At 38.7% G+C, this 20,333-nt stretch overlaps 2 protein-coding genes across 22 annotated transcripts in view; one reads left to right on the forward strand and one right to left on the reverse strand.

The window, feature by feature from the left end:
- The window catches only part of SEPTIN11 (septin 11), a 94,040-nt gene extending 87,816 nt beyond the window's left edge, over positions 1-6,224 (forward strand). For 8 of the 16 annotated variants that reach the window (XM_035709530.2, XM_025427158.3, XM_049105021.1 and 5 more), the window contains 2 exons: positions 3,115-3,182; positions 5,129-6,224. In XM_035709530.2, coding sequence (XP_035565423.1) covers positions 3,115-3,139 — 25 coding nt within the window. In that variant the 3' untranslated portion in view covers positions 3,140-3,182; positions 5,129-6,224. Of the gene's footprint in view, positions 1-866; positions 4,652-5,128 lie in introns of those variants that run through there. The other 8 variants (XR_004811261.2, XR_007407812.1, XM_025427166.3 and 5 more) reach the window with 8 other exon arrangements.
- A 5,171-nt stretch (positions 6,225-11,395) lies between these two features.
- CCNI (cyclin I) overlaps positions 11,396-20,333 on the reverse strand; it is a 38,241-nt gene continuing 29,303 nt past the window's right edge. For all 6 annotated transcript variants that reach the window (XM_035709534.2, XM_035709536.2, XM_035709535.2 and 3 more), the window contains 2 exons: positions 19,895-20,125; positions 11,396-13,011 (listed from right to left, as the gene is read on the reverse strand). In XM_035709534.2, the coding sequence (XP_035565427.1) occupies positions 12,562-13,011; positions 19,895-20,125 (681 nt within the window). In that variant the 3' untranslated portion in view covers positions 11,396-12,561. The remainder of the gene's footprint in view (positions 13,012-19,894; positions 20,126-20,333) is intronic.

Genomic DNA, 20,333 nt, shown 5'->3' on the forward strand with positions numbered 1-20,333 from the left:
AAGGCACTTTCCTTGTCAGCGGCTACACCGCACGGTGGGACTGCCCGAGGGTAAGTTGTTCAGTGGACAGTGTTCTTTCCTGAAAACTTTGCACAATTTCTAGTAGGCATTGGTGGTTATGTTTCATCCATCCCCAAAGAAGGTTTTAAAATCCATCATTTTAAAACTGTACCTGGCATCTGATAACTATAGTTTATATAGTCATCCACTCATCTTTTCAAAAGAAAACTTTTATTTTTGATTCTCGCTAATGAATGAGGTTGCATGTTTTGGACTCACCTAAAATGAGACCTGTGGATCTCGGGTTTGGTGTTGCATCGTACCTAAATGAGGGGAAGGCTCCTGGCACTGCCGTAGCTGTAACCAGAATGACTGTCCTGTTTTACCTTTCCAAGTGGATTAATAGCATGCCCTCCACCCACTGTATTCCAGTCCCCAAGTTAATTGTTCAAAGACATTGTTGTAGATTTATTCTCTGACTCCAGCCACTCAGAAATGGAAAGATGTGGCTCCTATTCAATACCAATGTGATGACCAAATCTAATAGATGTTTTATGTTGAGAAAATGAAAATCAAAGGGTATATCCTTCTACTATAACATGGAGTGGTTTCAAGAAATCACTCAGAAATTCTAAATTACAGGCAAATGGAAACTAACTATATGTTCTTTAATTCAATATTAAAATTTTGCTTTTGCTTGTTGTGTAGAATAGCTTACTCAGATTCGTGGTTTTAATTTCTGTCAATTCCATAATCATTGCATGAGTATTCACCATCACCGAATGCTGGTGCTGGAGCTCCTAATTTTCCTTTCTTTTTTATTTATTATTATTTCTAACTTTTTTGTTTTGTTTTTTAACTTGCAGTGCAAGCTTCACATAAAGCCTGGCAAGCCAAGGATGGTCCCGCATTCACCTGCTTTTGCAGTAATATTGTATCTCTGCCATCTGTGTCCTTTTATTTTATTTTTTTTTTTTACCCTTCCCCAGACACCAGTAACTATTAACTCATTTCGCTAAATGTTGTTGGGTAGTGAAAAATGGTAGAACAAGAGAATAACACCAACAGCTATGTGCAGCTGGACTTTGTTTCTGGAAAGTAAATGATTTGCCTTTTATGCCTGTTCAGAGTGGCAGCAGGAAGCATGCCTGTTGCTTGTATGTTGCTTTGGACCGAGGGACGGAGGGTCAATGGCTCCATGTACGTCTGTCAGGAGAACTTCTCACCGCCTCAGCAGCTGAACTATAACCCCGAATACCATGACAACAATTTGCCTTTCTTGATTTCTCATCTCCATGGTGGCAGAAGCCCTGAACTCACTCTGCCTCTTTCCACACCTACCCCAACCCAAGGTAGCTTCGTATGGAGGCAGAATGATGGTTTAACTTTTTAGGACTTTTACATTTGCATGGATTTTTCATTACTATGATAACATTATTTGACCTGTGTTGTGGGTCTCATCAGATTGTCCCCTCTTACAGCTTTAAAAATGTTTCTGAACCACCCCCCCCCCCCTCAGATCCTGGCCAAGTTGGACCATAATGAGAAAGCTGATCATGTTCCCTTTTATCAGCACATTGACCCTCTCATAGAGACCTGCAAGGTCAGGTCAGGTAACATTGCCTAGTGGGCTGCCCACAGCCTCCCTTTGCTTGTAGTAAGTTAGCACTCTTTCATACTCTCTGTGGGCAATAGCTGATTCTAGGACATCAGAATTTCAGATAATACTTTTCAATAATCATGAGACAATTTTCAGAAATATATTAAATAGAAAATTTGTTATAAACTCTGTATCATTTGCAGCACCAATTCTGAGGGGACCTTGTCAATTCCAGGTAGGCATGGGAAGGAACGTATAACACAAGCCCATGAGTGGAAAAGGTAGAAATTCAACGGCACATCCAGCATCCTTGCATGGGCTCCTTCCCATATCTGGCAATAAAGGGAAGAAGCAATAGAAGAGCTGACCTTGCAAATCCAGTTGTCTTGAAGGAATCTCCTCACCTTTTCGCTCACCATGACTAGCTCGACCCGAGCTCTGCATCCAAGCATCGTCCCGCCACAGGGATTAGGGCCAATGCACACACCGTGACAGACTACATACCACATTCGTATGGGGGGGCATGTTTAATCTGCCTTCTCTATCCCTTTGTGAGGCTTATCTTTTCATCATCTTGATTCCCCCTCTGCTAACAAGATTGTGCCGCCTCCTAACTCTATAGTCTCCTGCTCCTCACTTGAAAGAATAATACATCTCATGAACTTGCTGCTCACATCTGCACTTCCTTCTGGCCACCATTAGCTGTACTTTCGGTAAACAAAGTGGAATATGCTGTACCCTACCCCCCCACCACACCTTTTTTTTTTTTTTTTTTTTAATAAGTCTTTAGTTGATTCCAATAAAGTTTTCTTCCCTTCTCATCCTCAACCATGCTTTTCAGGGAAAGATTTTATGATTTTTCATGAATTGATTTGACCTATAATTAGGCAAAGTAAAAATTCAGTTTCACTGAAGGCCAAAGCTAGAAACTGCCAAATAGAAGCAGCAGTGGGGGTATAAAGACAGGTTTAGGAGCCAGTGGACTAATGGTTTTATTTTGCTTTGTTTTTTAATTATTCTAGTCCAACACTAGTACTGGAGCAGCCAAATACTAGATGGCATGCCGATTCTAACCATGGCTGAATTTGCTCATATGCTGTGCACCAGACAAAAGCTTGAATACTTGTGTGCTTGTCCCAACCGCTGCTTGTGTAAGCATTTTTGTGCCTTGTAACAGTACACTTCTAAAGTCCAAAAATGGTCACTTTAAAATTATCATTTTTAATGCATCACTAAAGCCTTTTCAAAAGTGAGCCTTGCTGTGAAAGGCATCCAGCTGACTTTTTGATTCCAAGATTGTTGATTGGTTATTCCCCACCCCAGTGAAAATTTTCACAACAAAATAAACCATATGGAGAGTCAGGGAATAAAAAGTCAAAAGAAAGTTCTAGAAGCTTTTTTTTTTTTTTTCTTTTAATATGTTGCTTCTGAACTCTTTTCTGCCCCCACTCCCTGGCCCCGTTTGGTTTGTTGCTGCCCTTCTCTTCTTTCTGTATCTGTGCCTTTTTTCACAGTAGTCCTTGGCTCTGCACGGAATAAATGATACCCTCAAATCTAATTGGATGTGCTTTCGCCTTTGCATGTAAGTACAGTAGTAAGAAAACTTTGGGATCTTTCTGACTTTTTTAAATTAGAGAAACAAATGGGATAGATGGATTTTATTTTTTTCCTTCTTGGAGGGAGGTAAGGAGGTAATGGTTTGAGTAGCCTTTATTTAAAAAAGACACTAAATATATTTAAAGTAGCCACATTTGTACCTTTTCCACAAGAAATTCAACTTTTCCTTGATACCAGTATGAAAGTCAGAAATTATTCTTCCTAGGCTGTGTCCTACACAGTATTGTGGGCATCACTGGATATTACAGAGGGCCCTTGGTTCTGAGTTTGTAATAAAGTTAGTATAAAAAACTACCAGCTTTCCTTTGCAGAAATCCAAGAGGATAATATTTTTTATGTTAGATTGCCTTTTTATGCCTGCTTACTTTTTTGATGATCTTGGTTTAATGGTTTTCCCTCCTGCTAACTGCTGGCAGTGAACACTTTTTTTTTTTTTTTTTTTTCCAGTCAGAAGCTCTAAGTAGCCTCTCCCCATAGTTTCTGCTCAACCTTAATGACCATTGCTTCTGGACTTCAGGTCCCTGTAACAGTTGTATAGAATGTAGAATGTGATGGAAAAGCATTTGTGAGAATTTTCTGGCAGTTAGAGACTATGTTTTCCCAGCCTAGGCTCCTTATTGGTCAGTTTGTCCAGAAAATGCATCTCAACCAGGGGAGCATTTAATGTCACACTGGGCACAGGTTACTTACTATCTTCCTTCTCTGCTTTGTAATATCACCAGCAATAACACTTATTCTTCATATCTTGTGCACCTCAAATGGATTGAGTTTCTTCACTTTCTTGACATATCCATAAGTGTTTCACATACAGACTGTTGAATTTGGGTTTCAGCTGTTACCAACCCATGTCATACTGTCTCTGTGTAGTCCTTCCAAACCGTCCTTTCAGATCCCTCTGCTTTGCCATTTGCAAGTGTCTGAAATCATCAAGTCTCTGCTTCCAGAAGTCTTGGTTCCATTGACAGGATACATAAGTGATGACTCTTTAGTAGAAATTATGACCTACAAAGTCTAGATTGTATGTAGGTATGAAGGGAATTTTCTAAATAAAAGCTGTGAACAGCATTAGAACTTTGTCTATTTCTTAATTTTAAAATATGCTGATATGCCTTAAACTGTAGTTGTAGATCATTGTCATTTTGCTGTTTGAAAATAACCAATGTGTTTCTAAAAGTGTTGTGTAATCTACCTTTGGTGTTAATACAGAATTGTCATATATGTAAGCTGCATGTTAGACACTTGTCTTTTTTAAAAACTAAAATAATTGTATCGATATGAAGTATATCATTTTTTCAAGTAAGAAAGTAATCACTTAGCAAATATGCTCAGTAATTTGGTGTCTGTTAAGGTAGGAGAGTGGTGGACAGGTAATCTATGCATATATCACTAGTGCCAAGACACAAAGTGGGGGAAAATATATTTTTACCCAAACAACGTGTGCCCTTTTGTGAGTTCTTTTTAGTCAGTGTTTGGTATGCATATGTACACATGATTATTATATTGGATAAAAGAAATTGGAATGAGAGTCTCATGCTTTCCAGCCAGGTGGATTTCAAACGCTACTGTCCGGGCAGCAGCAACTTCTCTGAGATACTTGCCATGTGGTATCCTGTACTTCACATATGGTCTCTGCCACCCTTTCTCTCCCCTGTTCCCCTCCCCTTCTGTCCTGATTATTGTCCGTGGCACCCCACTGCCCCGGGGCCCAGCTGAGGTATCCTCTTCTTCCCCGGCCTCTGGTGTCAGCGCTGCTGGGGCTGCTCACTCCTGGCTCTGCTCACGGAAGTCATCCCTTTTACTGACACGCTGCTGTTCTTTCCCAGTTGTTGTAGAAAAGCTCCTTTTTTTTTTTTTTTTTTTAACTTGAAGAATCAAATTTGAATCTGAATCTTTCTTTTTTCTCTTCTGTAGCTTCTTCTTTATGTAACCATCCTGTTGACAAGCCCTACTCTCTCCTAATGGACATAGAGCATTAGAAGAGCAGGAGCTGTCTGTTCACACGTGTTGGGGAAGAGTTACCTCATTTCCACCATCGCCTCCTATTCTTTTAAAGTCCGGGTCAAATACTGCATTGCTGTTTGTATTTGTCAATGTCTGTTTACAAACCACTGCCTACGGTGGTTACCTAAGTGACTTCTCACTACCAAAACCAGGAATACTTAATAATGCTTAAAAGGAAATTGAGTGAAAAAGAGAACTTGGGCCAAGACCCAGGGTAGCCATGTGTTGGGATCCTCTCGCTTAGCTGTCACATTCTTGAAGTTGCTGATCCGAGAACTCACGGATGAAGACAGCTCGCCCCTTCTTCAGAGGTGGTCAGCCACCTCCAGGCCCCACAAACTCGATCTCATGTTAACTCGACTTCTCTGTCCCATAAGCAACATTTTGAGCAGCCCCATCAGGACCCTCAACTGTCAATCAGGTCATAAGATCTGGGCAACAATCTCCCTTTCGTTAGTTTTATGGGTTGTCTTGGAGTTTGGGATTTTTTTTTTTTTAACTTTTGATATTGCATGAATGAACAGATGGCTACAACTTTTTTATTTGGAGTGTTCTATTGATGCAATGTTTTTATTTTTCAGCTGACCATCTGCCTCTTGAGAGAGAGAAGTGGGCATCCTTCCTTTAAATTCAGGAACCACTGTTGTTTTATTTAACTCTTTTTCTGTGACCTGCATCTCTTACATAAGTTGTTTTGGGTTTGGGATTCTGTTTTCGGGAAAAAAATTTTTTTTTTTCCAGTTAGCCAGTTCTGCTTTATGTATTGATTATTCAAACTTAGTTTGGTATCAAAATTACACCAGTTTTTAAAGGGGAAATTCAAGTGAAGTTTAAGTCACAATTCTGTTTAAGAGAATATCTCATCTCAGATACAACCAAAAGAAATCCCTCTGCTGTCACTGGGATTTTGACCTCCAAGTTGTAATCATGCTAAAAATGTGCCAGTGTTGGGCAGAGGACTTTTCCCTCTAGGACTCAATTTATACTTAAAGGTACCTTAAAATAACTTTCTGGCGCATCCTTGCCTTTTTATTTATTGTGAAGCTGTGCTTTACCTTGTTTCCAGAGTTTTTGTGTCCCGGTCCATGGGAACAGCGAAGTATAAAACCTGTCCCAGGTGACAGCATCATTACAATGTGGTTCTGATCCACATTGTCCTCCAAGTTACTCAGATGGTTTTCTCTACCATGGCTGTGAAAAAAGATTTTGCTGGAATTCACTTAAAACACCCCCAACGTACAAACACACACACTTCCAGCCATTGAGGCTATGATTTCGAATGCTGACCCATTTGTGAGGGGCTAGAGAGGCAGGGCTACTTTTACTTTATTAGCAGTCACCTCTAAGGGGCAGTTTTCATAATCAAGGGACAACTTTCAAATTCATTTCTATTTTAGACCATGAACATGCATTTTAAGTTACCTTATAATTTTATTACTGGTCCACAGTCTTAGCTTATTTCCTCATTTTTCAGCTCCCTATAGGGAAGACCATAAAAACTATTGGTGGCATGAGCTGCGTTTGGTAAAGATCTGTAGGAGTGTTCCCCTCTATTTGAGAATGGTAACATGGTTTTCTGTTGAAAGGTGAAATGATGAAGCAAAAGTCCCTGCCTCTTGAGTCCTTTACTTTTTGGAAGGAGGTCATTTAGAGCAATTGGATGAGCATGTTGGCAAGAGGCTTTCTTAGATACATTTAAATGCAATAAAGTCAAATGCATCAGAGCCACTACATGGTCAAAATAAAAGCGTCAAGAGCCATCCTCCCCTCCATATTACATTATAATCGATAAAGGTATAAATCTGTTAGTGATGTCACCAGTGGCTTGGGGGTAGATAAGTGGGTCCCAACTCCTTTAACTGATGCCAGAGCATGACATATCAGTTTTGTAAGTCAAACACAAACACCCTATAACGTGAAACCACTGTAAGCACTAAGTATAATAATTGATTTTATTTTTAATATTTTAATATGAACTTAACCCTGTCACTCATTCTTTAAAATTCTGCATCAAGGTGTAAAGACATTTTTTGAGCAACATTTAAAAGTCAGATCAGGCACCTTTTTTTCTTTAATTAAAGAAATGTGTAGTCTATTGTTGCTAGTCCCTTGGCCAGGTTAGAGGAAGTATGGGGAACAGGTTACTCTAGCTTGGCCTCTGTTCAGCTACCTAGGGCAAGCTGATCACGGACACCACTGATCAAGTGCACTGTCCTCTCCGTTGATTTGGCATTTTACCCTAGTTGGTTCCTTTTCTCAAGTGTTGATAAAAGTTGGTCATCCAGCAGAACTTGAGAACCTAGGAGCTGTGTAAACCACTCCAGGGCTAACTATTATCAGTAATAATTATTTGCTTATCCCAAGCTAGATTGTGGAAAAGCAGAGCAAGAACTGAGTCATCTGAACCGGTTTCCATTGGTAACGGGTATTTTTCATTTAGTCTTTTAAAATAAAAACATTACTCGATTTCAGATATAGACTGCCTTATTACTTTCAGCAAGTGTAGTCTAGATGGTCAACTTGAGATTGGCACAGCCCATGTATAGAGAGAAATCTTCTGAATCAGTATCTGCTGAGCTGCTGGGACAGAAAAAAATTAGGTCATCTTCCCAATATGCTTCACCAAACTCTCCCCTCTGCCAATTCCTGACAACTATAAAATGAAACCTCTCTCTTAGTTATTGATCATTTTTGCCTATTGGCCCAGCTTATTATAAGTAAACAGTTCCTAAGTATCTGAAAAACTAAGTACATAATTTTCATTGTATTTAAATGCTTCTACGCAAAACCTTTTGCTTTGCAGATGACTGTCGTCTTTCCGTCCTGGAGACTGACAGTGATGTCAATGTGGATCGCTTTGAAGATCCTTGTACTTGAGTTCTTAAGACCATGCCATTTAGTCCTTGTGATGGATACCATCTGGCCTTCCGATCAGTTTCTACCAAGTAGCTGAAACTCCCCGGTTGGTGAAGGGATTTAATATGTTCATTTGAAAAGACTAATTCTGAGCCTACAAGTCCACTCCTCCCTTTCCAACCTTCCTATTCTGACAAGTAGCTGTACACGAATGAGATCTTTGGGTAGTCAGTAGAACATAGTGTGAGGCAGGCACAAATGAAGATCTCATGTCTGCCTCCAATCGGTTACCACAGTGCTGTGAGTTGAATGGCATTTCAGCCCACTATGGAAACTTTTTCAACACTACAGCACCTAGGTCAGAGAAGGCAGAGACTATTATAATGAAGTTGGTCCCTATCCACTCCCCCCCCCCCCCAAACACACACACACATGTACGTGTGTATATGGGAAAGGGAGTACAGAATAAAGTGCTGGGGTTTGGTTCAACTGTGTACCCTCTGCACAATGCTCTCAGATCTGTGAAGGTGCTGTTCCAGTTCTCCGTGCTATTTACATCCATCCATCCACCTTCCCTACCCCTTTTCTCTCTCCCTTCCCTAATACGTCATTTGCTTTACTGTACCAGGCCTACATTAGATGCTGGGGATGTAGCCAAACACTATGAATTGCACTTGTCTCTGTATAGCTCATGAACACAGAAAAGTTTTGGAGCAAAAGAAAAGGTAAGCCCTTTCTCTGCGAAACTGCTAAAGACAGACTGTATTCTGAAAAGCAGAAGCCCTCTCCTCCCCCACCTTGCCCAGACTGCCTCTCAGTGGTTGCTTGCTTAAGGTTGCTCTTCATTTTAGAGTGTCCTCTTGCCTACCAAAATAAGCTGTTTCAGAGAAATGAGAAACCAGTTCACTGGGCCTGTGCTTTCCTATTACTGTACTGTTGTGTAACACAGTAAGATCAACAATTCTGACATTTGATGCGCTGATTATAGTCAAGAAAGGGAGAGGTTTTTCCCATTTTACCCTTTACTCAGAAGCTCCTGGAAACTAAAAATGAGCTGTAAACTCTTCCCCAATTTCTCTGGTAAGACATTCTTGGTTACCTCTTACTATGCCTTTTCAATAATCCAGAGATAGTAAGGTAATAGTACATTTTATATGGCCGCTAAATTTATTATGGTGAGAGAAAGCTTTTAATTCCTTGATGCATCCAATGTTATATATGCCTGTACTTCATCTTTTCTGTCTGAATGAATTGGGTCAAATACAGTTCAAACTGAAAGCAGCAAGGTTCACGGATGTGGGAACAAGTCTTCTCCATTTTATTTCTAGGTTACTTTGCAGGGCTAGGCAACTTGGAAAATTTAGGATTCGTTTTGTAAAACTGGTTCTGTTTTGGGTTTTGGTATGAGACCTAGCTAGACACAATCTGCCCCATACTACGGCAGATCTTGCTCATTTTCCCTCAGTCCCAGATATACAGGACTCCCGTGCCTTAAAAATTGTGATTCTGCAACTGCAAATGTTAATGTTTCGCAAAGAGACGAGTGTTCAACTGCTCATTCTCATGCAGTAAACCTAAGTAACTCAGTTTTTCCCCAAAACTCTAAAAAGATGCTTTGTTTTTCTAGAAGCACCACCTAGTGGCCAAAGCTCAAAACATTATTTAATACTGGGCATAGATAGGAGACCCTCTCAAACATTTAAAGGCTAATTTCTAGAGTTTTGGAGGCTTCAGAGATAACAATCATGTTAAAAAAAACTTCATGTTAGCAAATACAATGGGTGAAGATTGAAGTGAGAAATTGAACCTTGTTAAAAATTCTTAGCTATGTGGCATGAGACGATTCTCTAACCCTCAACTTGCTAATGCAGGGATATGATCTTTCAGGATGGTTGTGAGAACATCTGGCACAATACCTTCCCTTTTCCAGCTGAAAACGTACAAACTACCTTAAGGATAAGGATAAGCGCCTCACCATGTTGGCCAAGTGCCAGCAGCTTAATCACATTGTTAAGTGAAAGGCCACTGTCCTGCTCTGGGCAGTAATGCTCAAGCATGACTGACTTTATTTCAGGAACTCCAGAATCAGTAAATTAGGAAGCTTATAAATCCAGGTATGTAGACTACAGAGGACACACATACATGTTGTTTCTAACACAAGAGAAAAGAAATACTACTTTAGGGGGCAGGCACCCAAGTCTGGATCCAGAAGTCATTAGGAAAAATAATAGGTAGGGTAATTTTCATCAAGAAAATCGAGACAATGAACAGGAGCATTCTTAATGAGAAGTTCCATGCTGTTCAAGAAAACTGTGCTTTTTCTGTCTAAATTCATGAGCTCAGGCCCCTCAGAGCCAAGACCCTATGGTAGATCAGGTCTTTGGGACAGTGAAGTGAAATAGTGCTCAGGAAGGTCTGGTCCCCAGCGTTCCATCATTTAATTGAACTATGGGTTAAACAGGTTTGAGGCATTAGAGCTAGCAGCCCACCCACCCCAATTCAGTTTCCCATGAAAACAATACCATGTTCCAAACTGATTCATCATCAATTTTTGGTAAGATTAGAAAACCTCCAAATCAACCAATTGAAATTTTACTGCCCTCTAACTTTAATTCAATCTGTAGCAGCTGACTAGAAACATCCTGACCCTAGACTCAATTTTTATCATTAGCTTATACAACAAAAGTGCTTATTATCTGTTAAATGGAGGTAGGAAGGATTAAGTGCCATTTATTCTGTAGAAGTGATGAATATATGTAGTTGTAAATTTCTCAGAGCTCCCACAATGCAGGAGAATTAAGAAACCGACCAGATGAAAATTAGGATAAGGGGGATTTTTTAAAATGTGTATCTACAAAGCCAATCTCCTGCTATCTTCACCCATAAATAGTTCATTTTTTAAATCTTCTCTCCCACTTCCTGTACTTACATGTAAGCAAAAGTTTCCCATTTGAATGGATTTTAAGGTCCTAAGTAGGTAGGCAGTCCACCTTACCACAAGTCAAATGCTGACCTGAGAATACTCTTTGCTCTGCTAACCTGGAACCAACCAGTGGGCTAAAAATGACGTTATCTAGATGCAGGTCTAGCGTGCTCTCTCAAACTGTTCCCTCAGATGAAAATTCACTGTTTGGAGGGTGAGAGAAGGATACAGAAGAAAAATTCTTATGTCAAAACCTAATCCTCAGTCACATTTAAATCCCCTTCATGTTTTATTTTCTTTGAGCATGTATTTGGGATTTTTATAGTTTCTGTAGTTGAAGTAGCAGTGCCTAAGCAATAGGAACTTGTACCTCTTTGCAAGCAGAAAAAAGTTAAAGATACAAAGGTTAAGGACAACTTTATTGCTACCAGAGGCTTTTATCATCAGTACACGGTTCTGACTGTAATACCTTCCTCAGACTACATAAGGAGCCCAGGATCCAGAAATTAGGAGAAATACAGGTAGGGTAATTTTCATCAAGAAAATACTAATAGCTTAACATAAATCTAGGGTACTGAATTCAGTTATTACATGTTACAGACCCAAATCATAGAGCTGTCCCAATATCTAGAGAGTCTCTCCTACTGATTATAAATGAGTGAAAACTGACCAGTTACCAAAAACAAAAGAAACCAAAACCTTAATTGTTTGATATTTCTTTGGTGAGCACCTGGATATATTAACTTTATCACAAATTCTTTTATACAAATGTGAAATATGCTTTCAACAAATCTAACAGTGCCCTAATTATAATTACATGCCACTTTTAAGTTCTAAATTAAGATAAAAATGAAAACAATAATTTTGTTTCTGAACTCCAGGAACTGAAATGAGACAAACACAAAATCAATGTGGTAATGCTGCTAGTCCTTTTTCTATTACCACCTCTCATTCACATGGGGCAATTTTGAAGAACCCTTTTTGGATCAATCTGAATCGTGGATTAAACATGGCTGCCAGACTGAAATAATTTATTCACTAAATTGCTAAAAAGTAATTTTGAGGGTTTCCTAATCAGTGGAGGTCAGGCTATACAGATCAACATGCATAAAGTTCATTAAGTAGTCAATAAAGCAGCAAACAAAAACGAGGAAAATTAAATCAGGATGCTAGAGACAGGGTGTGTGCCAGCTATGAATTTTGGAACTTTAAAAAAAAAAAAAAACACTGAATATGAATTTTTTATATGGGTACAATCTCCATTACATTTTAGTAGAGAAAGGATGGAACTGACAAACACTACAAAAAAATTTTTACTTGGAAAAAAAAAAAATTGGATCTTCTGAATTTTATTTATTTATTTATTTTTTTGGTCTTTATTATGCTTAAATAATGTTGATTATAATTTACCACAAAAGTAAATGTTTTCTTTTTTTTTTTTTTTCTGGCTCACTTCAGATCAGCCTGATAAGGTATATACCTTTATATAGCCTTTCCATGGTTCTCCATGTTCCCACTCTCAGAGTAGTCTACCTTAGTTTGCACTTAAAGGTAACACTTGAGGCTACATGACAGAAACTGGCTGCAAAGGTGGACAAGGGGAAGCATGTCCCTCTTGCCTTGATAAATCAGTGCCACATACTGAACCCACATTTTCTGAAGCATTATCTTCATTATAGAGCCGTTTGATTCCATCATAGAAGTCATCCACTTCCATTTCCTCTACTTTGCGTTTAGCAGAGGTATGCTTGCACCCACTGGCAGCTGGGAGATGATGGTAGAAGGCTGCTGCACCTCTGACTGGCACTTCTGGTTTGCTGTTGTCCTTGGAGAAATCTAAATCTGGGCCTGGGACAGAGGAGGGATGTAATCTGAACACTCCTTTGTCACAGGTCACCAGGGTGTGCTTGAGGGGACGGTAGACATAAACGGAATTTAGAGGCAGGGAAGACTGCAGAGAAGAAAGGTGATGTGCCACGAGCTCCCGACAGTGGATCAGCTGGGAGCTATCCATCTGGGCCAGGAGGGAAAAAAACCCACAAAGTTGATCATGTAGTTAATATAGACTACTCTGTCATTTTGCTGACCACCTTCCCTCCTCCCCAGCTTTCTTTTCTCTCCCCACACCTTCTAATTGAAACTCCTCTATTTCTCCAGTCTACCTATCATCTTCTTAGGGAACATGTCCAAATCTGTACTTCTAATGTCAGACTCTTTGAAACTTAAATTCTGTATTTGCAATGATACGGTGAACATCTTCATGAAAACAGAAACTATTCTCTTTTGTTCACTATATAAATCTAACATCTACTTTTGTGCAGTCTACTCCCCCTGGCTAGAAGACCCTTCACCCCACCCTCTTTGCCTCTTCTAATCTATTCACGAAGACCAAGGAACAAACATAAACTTGATTAAGAATTTAGGGAAAAAAAAAACCAGAGGTATGAAAAACTTTAAGAGATGGGGAAGATCACCTGGCTAAGAATTTAGAACAACTTTGTTTTTAAAATAGCCAATAATTTAGAACAAGTGTTTTTTTTTAAATAGCCAATGAGAACTTCTGATAAATTATATTTTTGTAGAAATTAGTAGGCTTGACAACATGAACAAGAACTGTTTTTGTTTAATTTGGAGGTTTCACTAATTCCTTCGTATTCTTCAGGATAGTTCAGGTATCCTTTCTGAAGCTACCCTTTGACTCCCCCATGCCCCTTCCAGAATCTGTTTCTATTTCAGCCTGTCACCATACTCACATCACACTGTATTAAAATAATCTGCTTAACCATTAAGCTTTTCCTTTATAGACTATAAGCCCCCAAAAGGCAGGTATTGCATCATATTCATCTTTATTCCCTAAGTTTCTTTTCTAGTACAATGACTACACATGGAAGGCTTTCAAAATCTTACCTGTGGTAAAGAGTACAATTAGTCTCTCTGTCCTACTTTCCCTGTAATTAGTTAAAATAATCTTCCTCTGAGATGCCTGGGTGGCTCACAGGTTGAGTGACTGCCTTTGGCTCAGGGCTTGATCCCAGAGTCCCAGGATTGAGTCCCACATCAGGCTCCCTGCATGGAGCCTGCTTCTCGTTCTGCCTCTGTCTCTGCCTCTCTGTGTCTCTCATGAATAAGTAAAATCTTTTAAAAAAATTAATAAAATTTAAAAATAAATAAAATAATCTTCCTCTAACAACATACATTTTCTCCCCTATTTGAATATTTTAGCGGCCCCCTCAGTGCCTACCAGAAATAAGCTAACCTTTTTAGCTTGGCATAAGACTCTCCACAATCTGACCCCAACCTTCTTTTTCAGTCTTATCTCCTGGTGTATCCTACGCTGTGTTCCCCATTTCTGCCAAACAGGCCTGCACTCTCTAGTCTGCGCACAGCTTGCTCTCTCTTACTTTACCCCTGGTTCATCCTATTTCTATCTGTTGAAATTGTATTACCTATTCCTTCCAGGTCTGGCTAACTCACCATCTCCAGGAAACCTACTAGATTATTACCTATCAGGGATCACTTTCCAGTCTTGTGTATTTTATAAGTATTTTTGGATATTTTTTATTTTTTAAGGTTTTATTTATTTATTCATGACAGAGAGAGAGGCAGAGGCAGAGGGAGAGGGAGAGAAGCAGGCTCCATGCAGGGAGCCTGATGTGGGACTTGATCCAGGGTCTACAGGACCACGCCCTGGGCCGAAGGCGGCGCCAAACCGCTGGGCCACCGGGGCTGCCCATTTTTGGATATTTCTTAACCACATTTTATTCATACCTATATAACCTACAGTACACAGCATGACTGTTTGCAATACCACAGAGAAAATAAAGGAAAATAACGTATCTGCAAGAACAACGAACACACTTGGTCACAAGACTGGTTTTATCACTAAAAATATTCATTATTTGTTACCCAGAAAAGTATAAGTGGAAAGAAGAATGAAAGGCAGGTGTTATCACAGTACAAATGTTAAAATGCCTAAACTCTTCAGAAACAATACAGAAAAATGACCATTTTTAATTTCTACCATTTGGTTCACTAATTTTTTTCCCTTGTTTGAAAGACACTAGATAGCACCCTAAGGGTATACTACTACTAGCTAGTCTTAGAATTTTTTTTTTCTTCCCTTAAAAGAATTCATAATACTTAAAGATAGTCCCCAACTATGAAGCTTACAACTGTAGGCTAGGACTTAGCATGTCCCAGGGATGCAGAACAAGCTGAGCCATAATAAAAAGAGTGGAACAAAAACACAGAAGAAGGATGGGGGTTTATGGTTAAGGAGAGAAGTACCTCTGTCAATATTTCAAGAAGGCCAAACAAAAGGGAGATGACAGAAATGAAAGAAATTGGGAAGTGAAAAGGTTATAGTATAAAAATTATTTCTGAAAAGTACTTACTACTTTACTTTAATAAACTGTTCTTTAGCAAATGACTAATATTTAGGGACCTAGAAAGGTAAAAGTATCACAAATATTCTAATGCCTTGATCACTGGGCTTAACATCACAGAACACTACAAAACAGAGTTCACACAGACGTGTGGTTTGAAAAAGGACATGTATTTTAAGTAAAAGGAAAACTATGCCATTGTAATCTTTCTCTGTGAAAAAAAGTTAACAGAAAGTTATACAGTTGACCCCTGAACAACACACGGCAGTTAGGGGAACCAACTCCCATAGTAGAAAAATTTGCATCTAATTTTCAACTCCCCAAAAACTTTACTAAATAACCTAATGACCAGAATCCTTACCAATAACATAAAGTCAAATAACAGATATTTTGTATTATACTTACAATAAAGCCAGAGAAAAAATATTAAGGAAATCCTAAGAAAGAGAAAACACATTTACAGTAGTGTACTGTAGTGCAGTTCAAACCTGTGTTGTTCAAGAGTCAACTGCATTTTGAAAAATGATAAAGACATTATTCAAACCAATATCATCTATGTAAACTCTATTTCCATCCAACTAAATCCTATATCAAAAGAAATTCCTTCTAATCTACTACCTGAATTTGTTCTAAGGAAACAAATCAAGTATGATTTGTTGAGATCCAGTAGAGAAGACAAAACAAGCACATAAACTGGAATTACCATAATAACTTCAGACACCAGACAAGTCCTTTAATGAAACTGTAATAAAAAGATATAAAACAAACTCATTCTAATTGCAGGATGTTAAGAGGACATTTAGTGATAGTTTTCATGACTATCTTTCCAAATTTCAAATAATGGGAACCATTTTTAAGTAACCCTTGCAAGAAAAACACAACTGTAATGTAGCTCACCAAGGAAGGTGAGGCAGACAGCATTGAAAGTCTATAGGGCAGACAGCCGGATGGGTTACTGACCAGAAGAACACAACACACATGACAGGTTCAGATGGCCCCAGGTTTGCTGGACATGGACAGCACGAAGCACTGAAAACACCTGCTGCAGCAGTCTGGCCTTACGAACCCTCAAGACCCTGATGGGGAAGGCCTGCTACTTTACTGCCGGGCTAGGGATGAGGGAGATGATTACACTCACTCAACTCAGTAGAGTTAACATCCTGAAATGCTCAGTGGGTCACATTGATCAGAAAAAGGAGAATATGAGTGTAGATACAGAGGTAGAACAATGAAAGAAGGGATAACAGAAAGAAGTGTAGCCATTCCAGAAAGGTGACCAACAGGTATCATGGGAGCTAAGTGAAGCAGGGTTGGGCAACTAGGAAGGAAGCTTGCCTTTCAAACCAGGAACACTCACTGTACTTTGTCTGCAGTCAGAGGGAATAAAGACAGAGCCAGTGAGAGTGGTCTCCTCACAGTATGGGGTTGTCTATGATGGACATCAGTAGTCCCCTCAAACCAGGACACTGGCAAACACGTCAGAAGTAATTCTGGCATGATCTCACCAATACGTTGCAAAAATTTCCTATGCTAGAACCAAGAATGCAGAGAGAATATTTGATAGTACATGGCCTTATCACACGTCTAATTACAAAGATATTAGACCTGATACTCCTACCTAAACACAAATGAATGCAGCAAAGACAGTCTTGAGCCTTAAAGAATCAGGATCCATCAGGTTTGGGCCACATATGTTGGCTATCAGTCCCAGTTAGTTTTAGAGAACTGTTTAGACCAAGTCCCAAAGTCTGTGATACTGTTTTTAACTATCTTTTCCATTATAATTTGAATAGTATATGGGCAGAGACCTTTTTTCATTTTTTTACAATCACTGTATCCCCAGTGCCTTAGACCACAGATTTTTCAATACATGTTTGTGGACTATAACTATTCACATAAGAGAATGGAACAATGTTTTTTAAACTATGTCCTAACAGCCTGCAGAAGGGGAGAGGCCATGCTGAGTGAGACTGCACCCAACAGGTCTCTGCCCCAAATACATATTAGAAAGTAGTATTTTCCTACTTTATATTCTGGGATTGTGTACAAGATTTTGTTGGAGTCAAGGGAAGGATTCCAGTTCTAAAAGAAACTCTGAAAACCACTGAACTAAATCTTTAAGGTGTGCATGGGAAAGCACTGGTTCTTTATTAAGCAGTCCTGTATGTCTCTGAGAAAGTCCCAAGTTCCCTGGACTGCAGGTTTAAGATATATACATGAATGAAATGATTTCAAAGATTTCTTCAAGTTCTAAATCCGTAATACTCCTTCAATAAAAAGGAACAAATTTCAGTGAACATTCTTCTTACAGCACCAAACACCAGAAGACTTATGAAAGAGAATAAGCATATTCTCCAGTATTTTTTTTAGTAGAGAACAAGCTCTCAAAGCTAGAGAATACAAATGCTATTTACAACAGTCTTACTATTTATGCTTCAGAGTCTATCCTCTTTGTGACAGTAATACCTCATATAGTAAATTTTCTCTACTAGCTTTGGGAATAGGCAAAGAGACCAAGTCAGAGCGTTTAAAGATGTCAACAGGGGCAGCCTGGGTGGCTCAGCAGTTTAGCACCGCCTTCAGCCCAGTGTGTGATCCTGGAGACCCAGGATCGAGTTCCATGTCAGGCTCCCTGCATGGAGCCTGCTTCTCCCTCTGCGCCTCTCTCTCTCTGTTTCTCATGAATAAATAAATAAATAAAATATTTTTTAAAAATAAAGATGTCAACTGTTCCAATAAAAAAATGAAAAATGGAATGTAGAAGTTTTCTATTAATATCCCTTCCCCTACTCCCACAGTCTCATGTAAATGATTAATATTCAAGTTCACTTTCCAACACCATAGGTAGGCAAAGTAAATTTCCTGTGCCACAGTATTCTTATATGGTAGTTTATGATAATTTCTAAAAATTCTCACTAAATAGCAACTATCTCCTAGAATTTATTTTCATGATAGCATTTATTTCAATGGAAAGAAATACTTCTCAATTTTAACAATCTAAGATATGCCATTAAGAGAACATATCGGGACACCTGGGTAGCTCAGTGGTTGAGAGCCTGCCTTCGGCCCAAGGTGTAATCCTGGGGTCCCGGGATGGAGTCCCACATCGGGCTTCCTGCATGCAGCCTGCTTCACTCTCTGCCTAGGTCTCTGCCTCTCTCATAAATAAGTAAAATCTTAAAAAAAAAAAAAAATTAATAATAGAACATATCTCCCTTGTAAAGGAGAAACAGCCTGTGTTACAACTAACATCATATGCCTGTCCTAGGGACATAGAACAAGGAGAGCCATGCTAAAAACAGTGGAACAAAGCACACAGACGAGGCACGGGCCTTGTCTAATGTATTGCTAATATATTGCTCTGATCACCAACCTTTTTATGAAAAGGCTTTTAATCTTTCTCTGCTCACAGACTAGGAACTGAAATTCTCAGAGCTGAGAGGTAGCACTGAGGTTCTTACATGTGTGCTAACTTTTACAGTTCACATCCATGAGATCTATTAAGCAGCTTATAAAACACCAAATTCAAGTATTATTCTCTTTTACAGTACTCTAAGTTCAATAACTGCAGCTCTTTGCTAAACTTAGTTCTTTTTTATTACAAAATGTAATTACGTAAGCTCAGAATTTAACTCTCTTTTCTCTAAAGACAATCCAATAAAATAAATCAGAATAACTACCACCAAATAAGAATAAATAGGGATATGTAAAAGGAAAGTACACTATTCACACACAGTCTTTTATGGATTCAGTTGGCAAGGGGTATGGTTTACAGCAAATGTAAACCTTTAAGTTCTATTTGATGACATGAATACAACCAATAAGCTTATCCAAAGTAGTTGCCAACATATAGCACCCTTTACTAACTTTTCCATTTGAATGAGAATTTTCTCCATTAAAACTTGTACATTTTATATAGACAGTCGATAACTGTCTATATAAACTGGCCTATAACATTTTCTGTCAATTTGCAGATAGAAGTGATGGAATAATCTTAGGCAATAATAGGAACTACCAGGACAAAACCTCTTTCAGAAAGATAAGTTCTACTTGCCAAAGTCTAGTACAAATACTTGACTTTCTAGCCAACAATAAATTATTTGCTTGTCTAAAAAGCAACTTCTAGCCATTTATGTTTTTAATTTACCTTTTACAAAATAAGTGAAGTATACAGTTAAGAAGTACTATGATTAAACCTACACATATAGCTAGGAAGGTTCTTCATACAAAACATAAGGACAATATAATATAGAGAATCTTACTACTTAAAGATTTTAAGTAACTTAGAAGAAGGGTTGAAAAGCAAGAAAATACTATCTAAGCGTTAGAAGAGAAAAAAGTTCACCTAGCCTGTAAGTTTAAAGTATTTATTACTTTACTCTTATCTCCTCTTCAAAGTGGTTTGCCAGTACAAATTAGAAAGGTCTCTTAATTTTACAATCATCCAGTAGCCCTACGTATCCCCAATAAGACAAGAACTGAAAATGAACACTTAATTTGACTGACACCTACCTGTGCTTTCTGAAGCAGTTCAATTGTAAGAGGAAGCCAGTCAGGAATAAGTTTCTCCATTTCCAAACTAACAATGGCCAGAGCAAGCATGGATCCTTTGAATTGTAGAAGTTGGTTACAGGCCATACAGTGAAGGAGTTGCTTGGTAAGAACTGCCAAATGCTGAGATGGGCTCAGTTTGGGTAAACTGAAAAGTAACTGAGGCCTAGTTGACACTGCAATGGCATGAAACTGAAAAAAAAAAAAAAAAAAAAAAAAAAAAATCACGAGAACATCACACTGGATTTACTTTAAAGTTGTAGGTAAATTATGTACAGAAATCGACATAACCTCAGGTATTAATATCTTAAGTTAAATTTGACATATATCCTAATTTCTAATTTTTTTTCCTAAAAATCACTACAAAACAAACGAGTGGGCAATCTACTTTCTTAAGTTA

The sequence above is a fragment of the Canis lupus genome, chromosome 32 (genome assembly GCF_003254725.2).
Source record: "Canis lupus dingo isolate Sandy chromosome 32, ASM325472v2, whole genome shotgun sequence".
In the NCBI taxonomy this organism is placed as follows: Eukaryota; Metazoa; Chordata; class Mammalia; order Carnivora; family Canidae; genus Canis; species Canis lupus.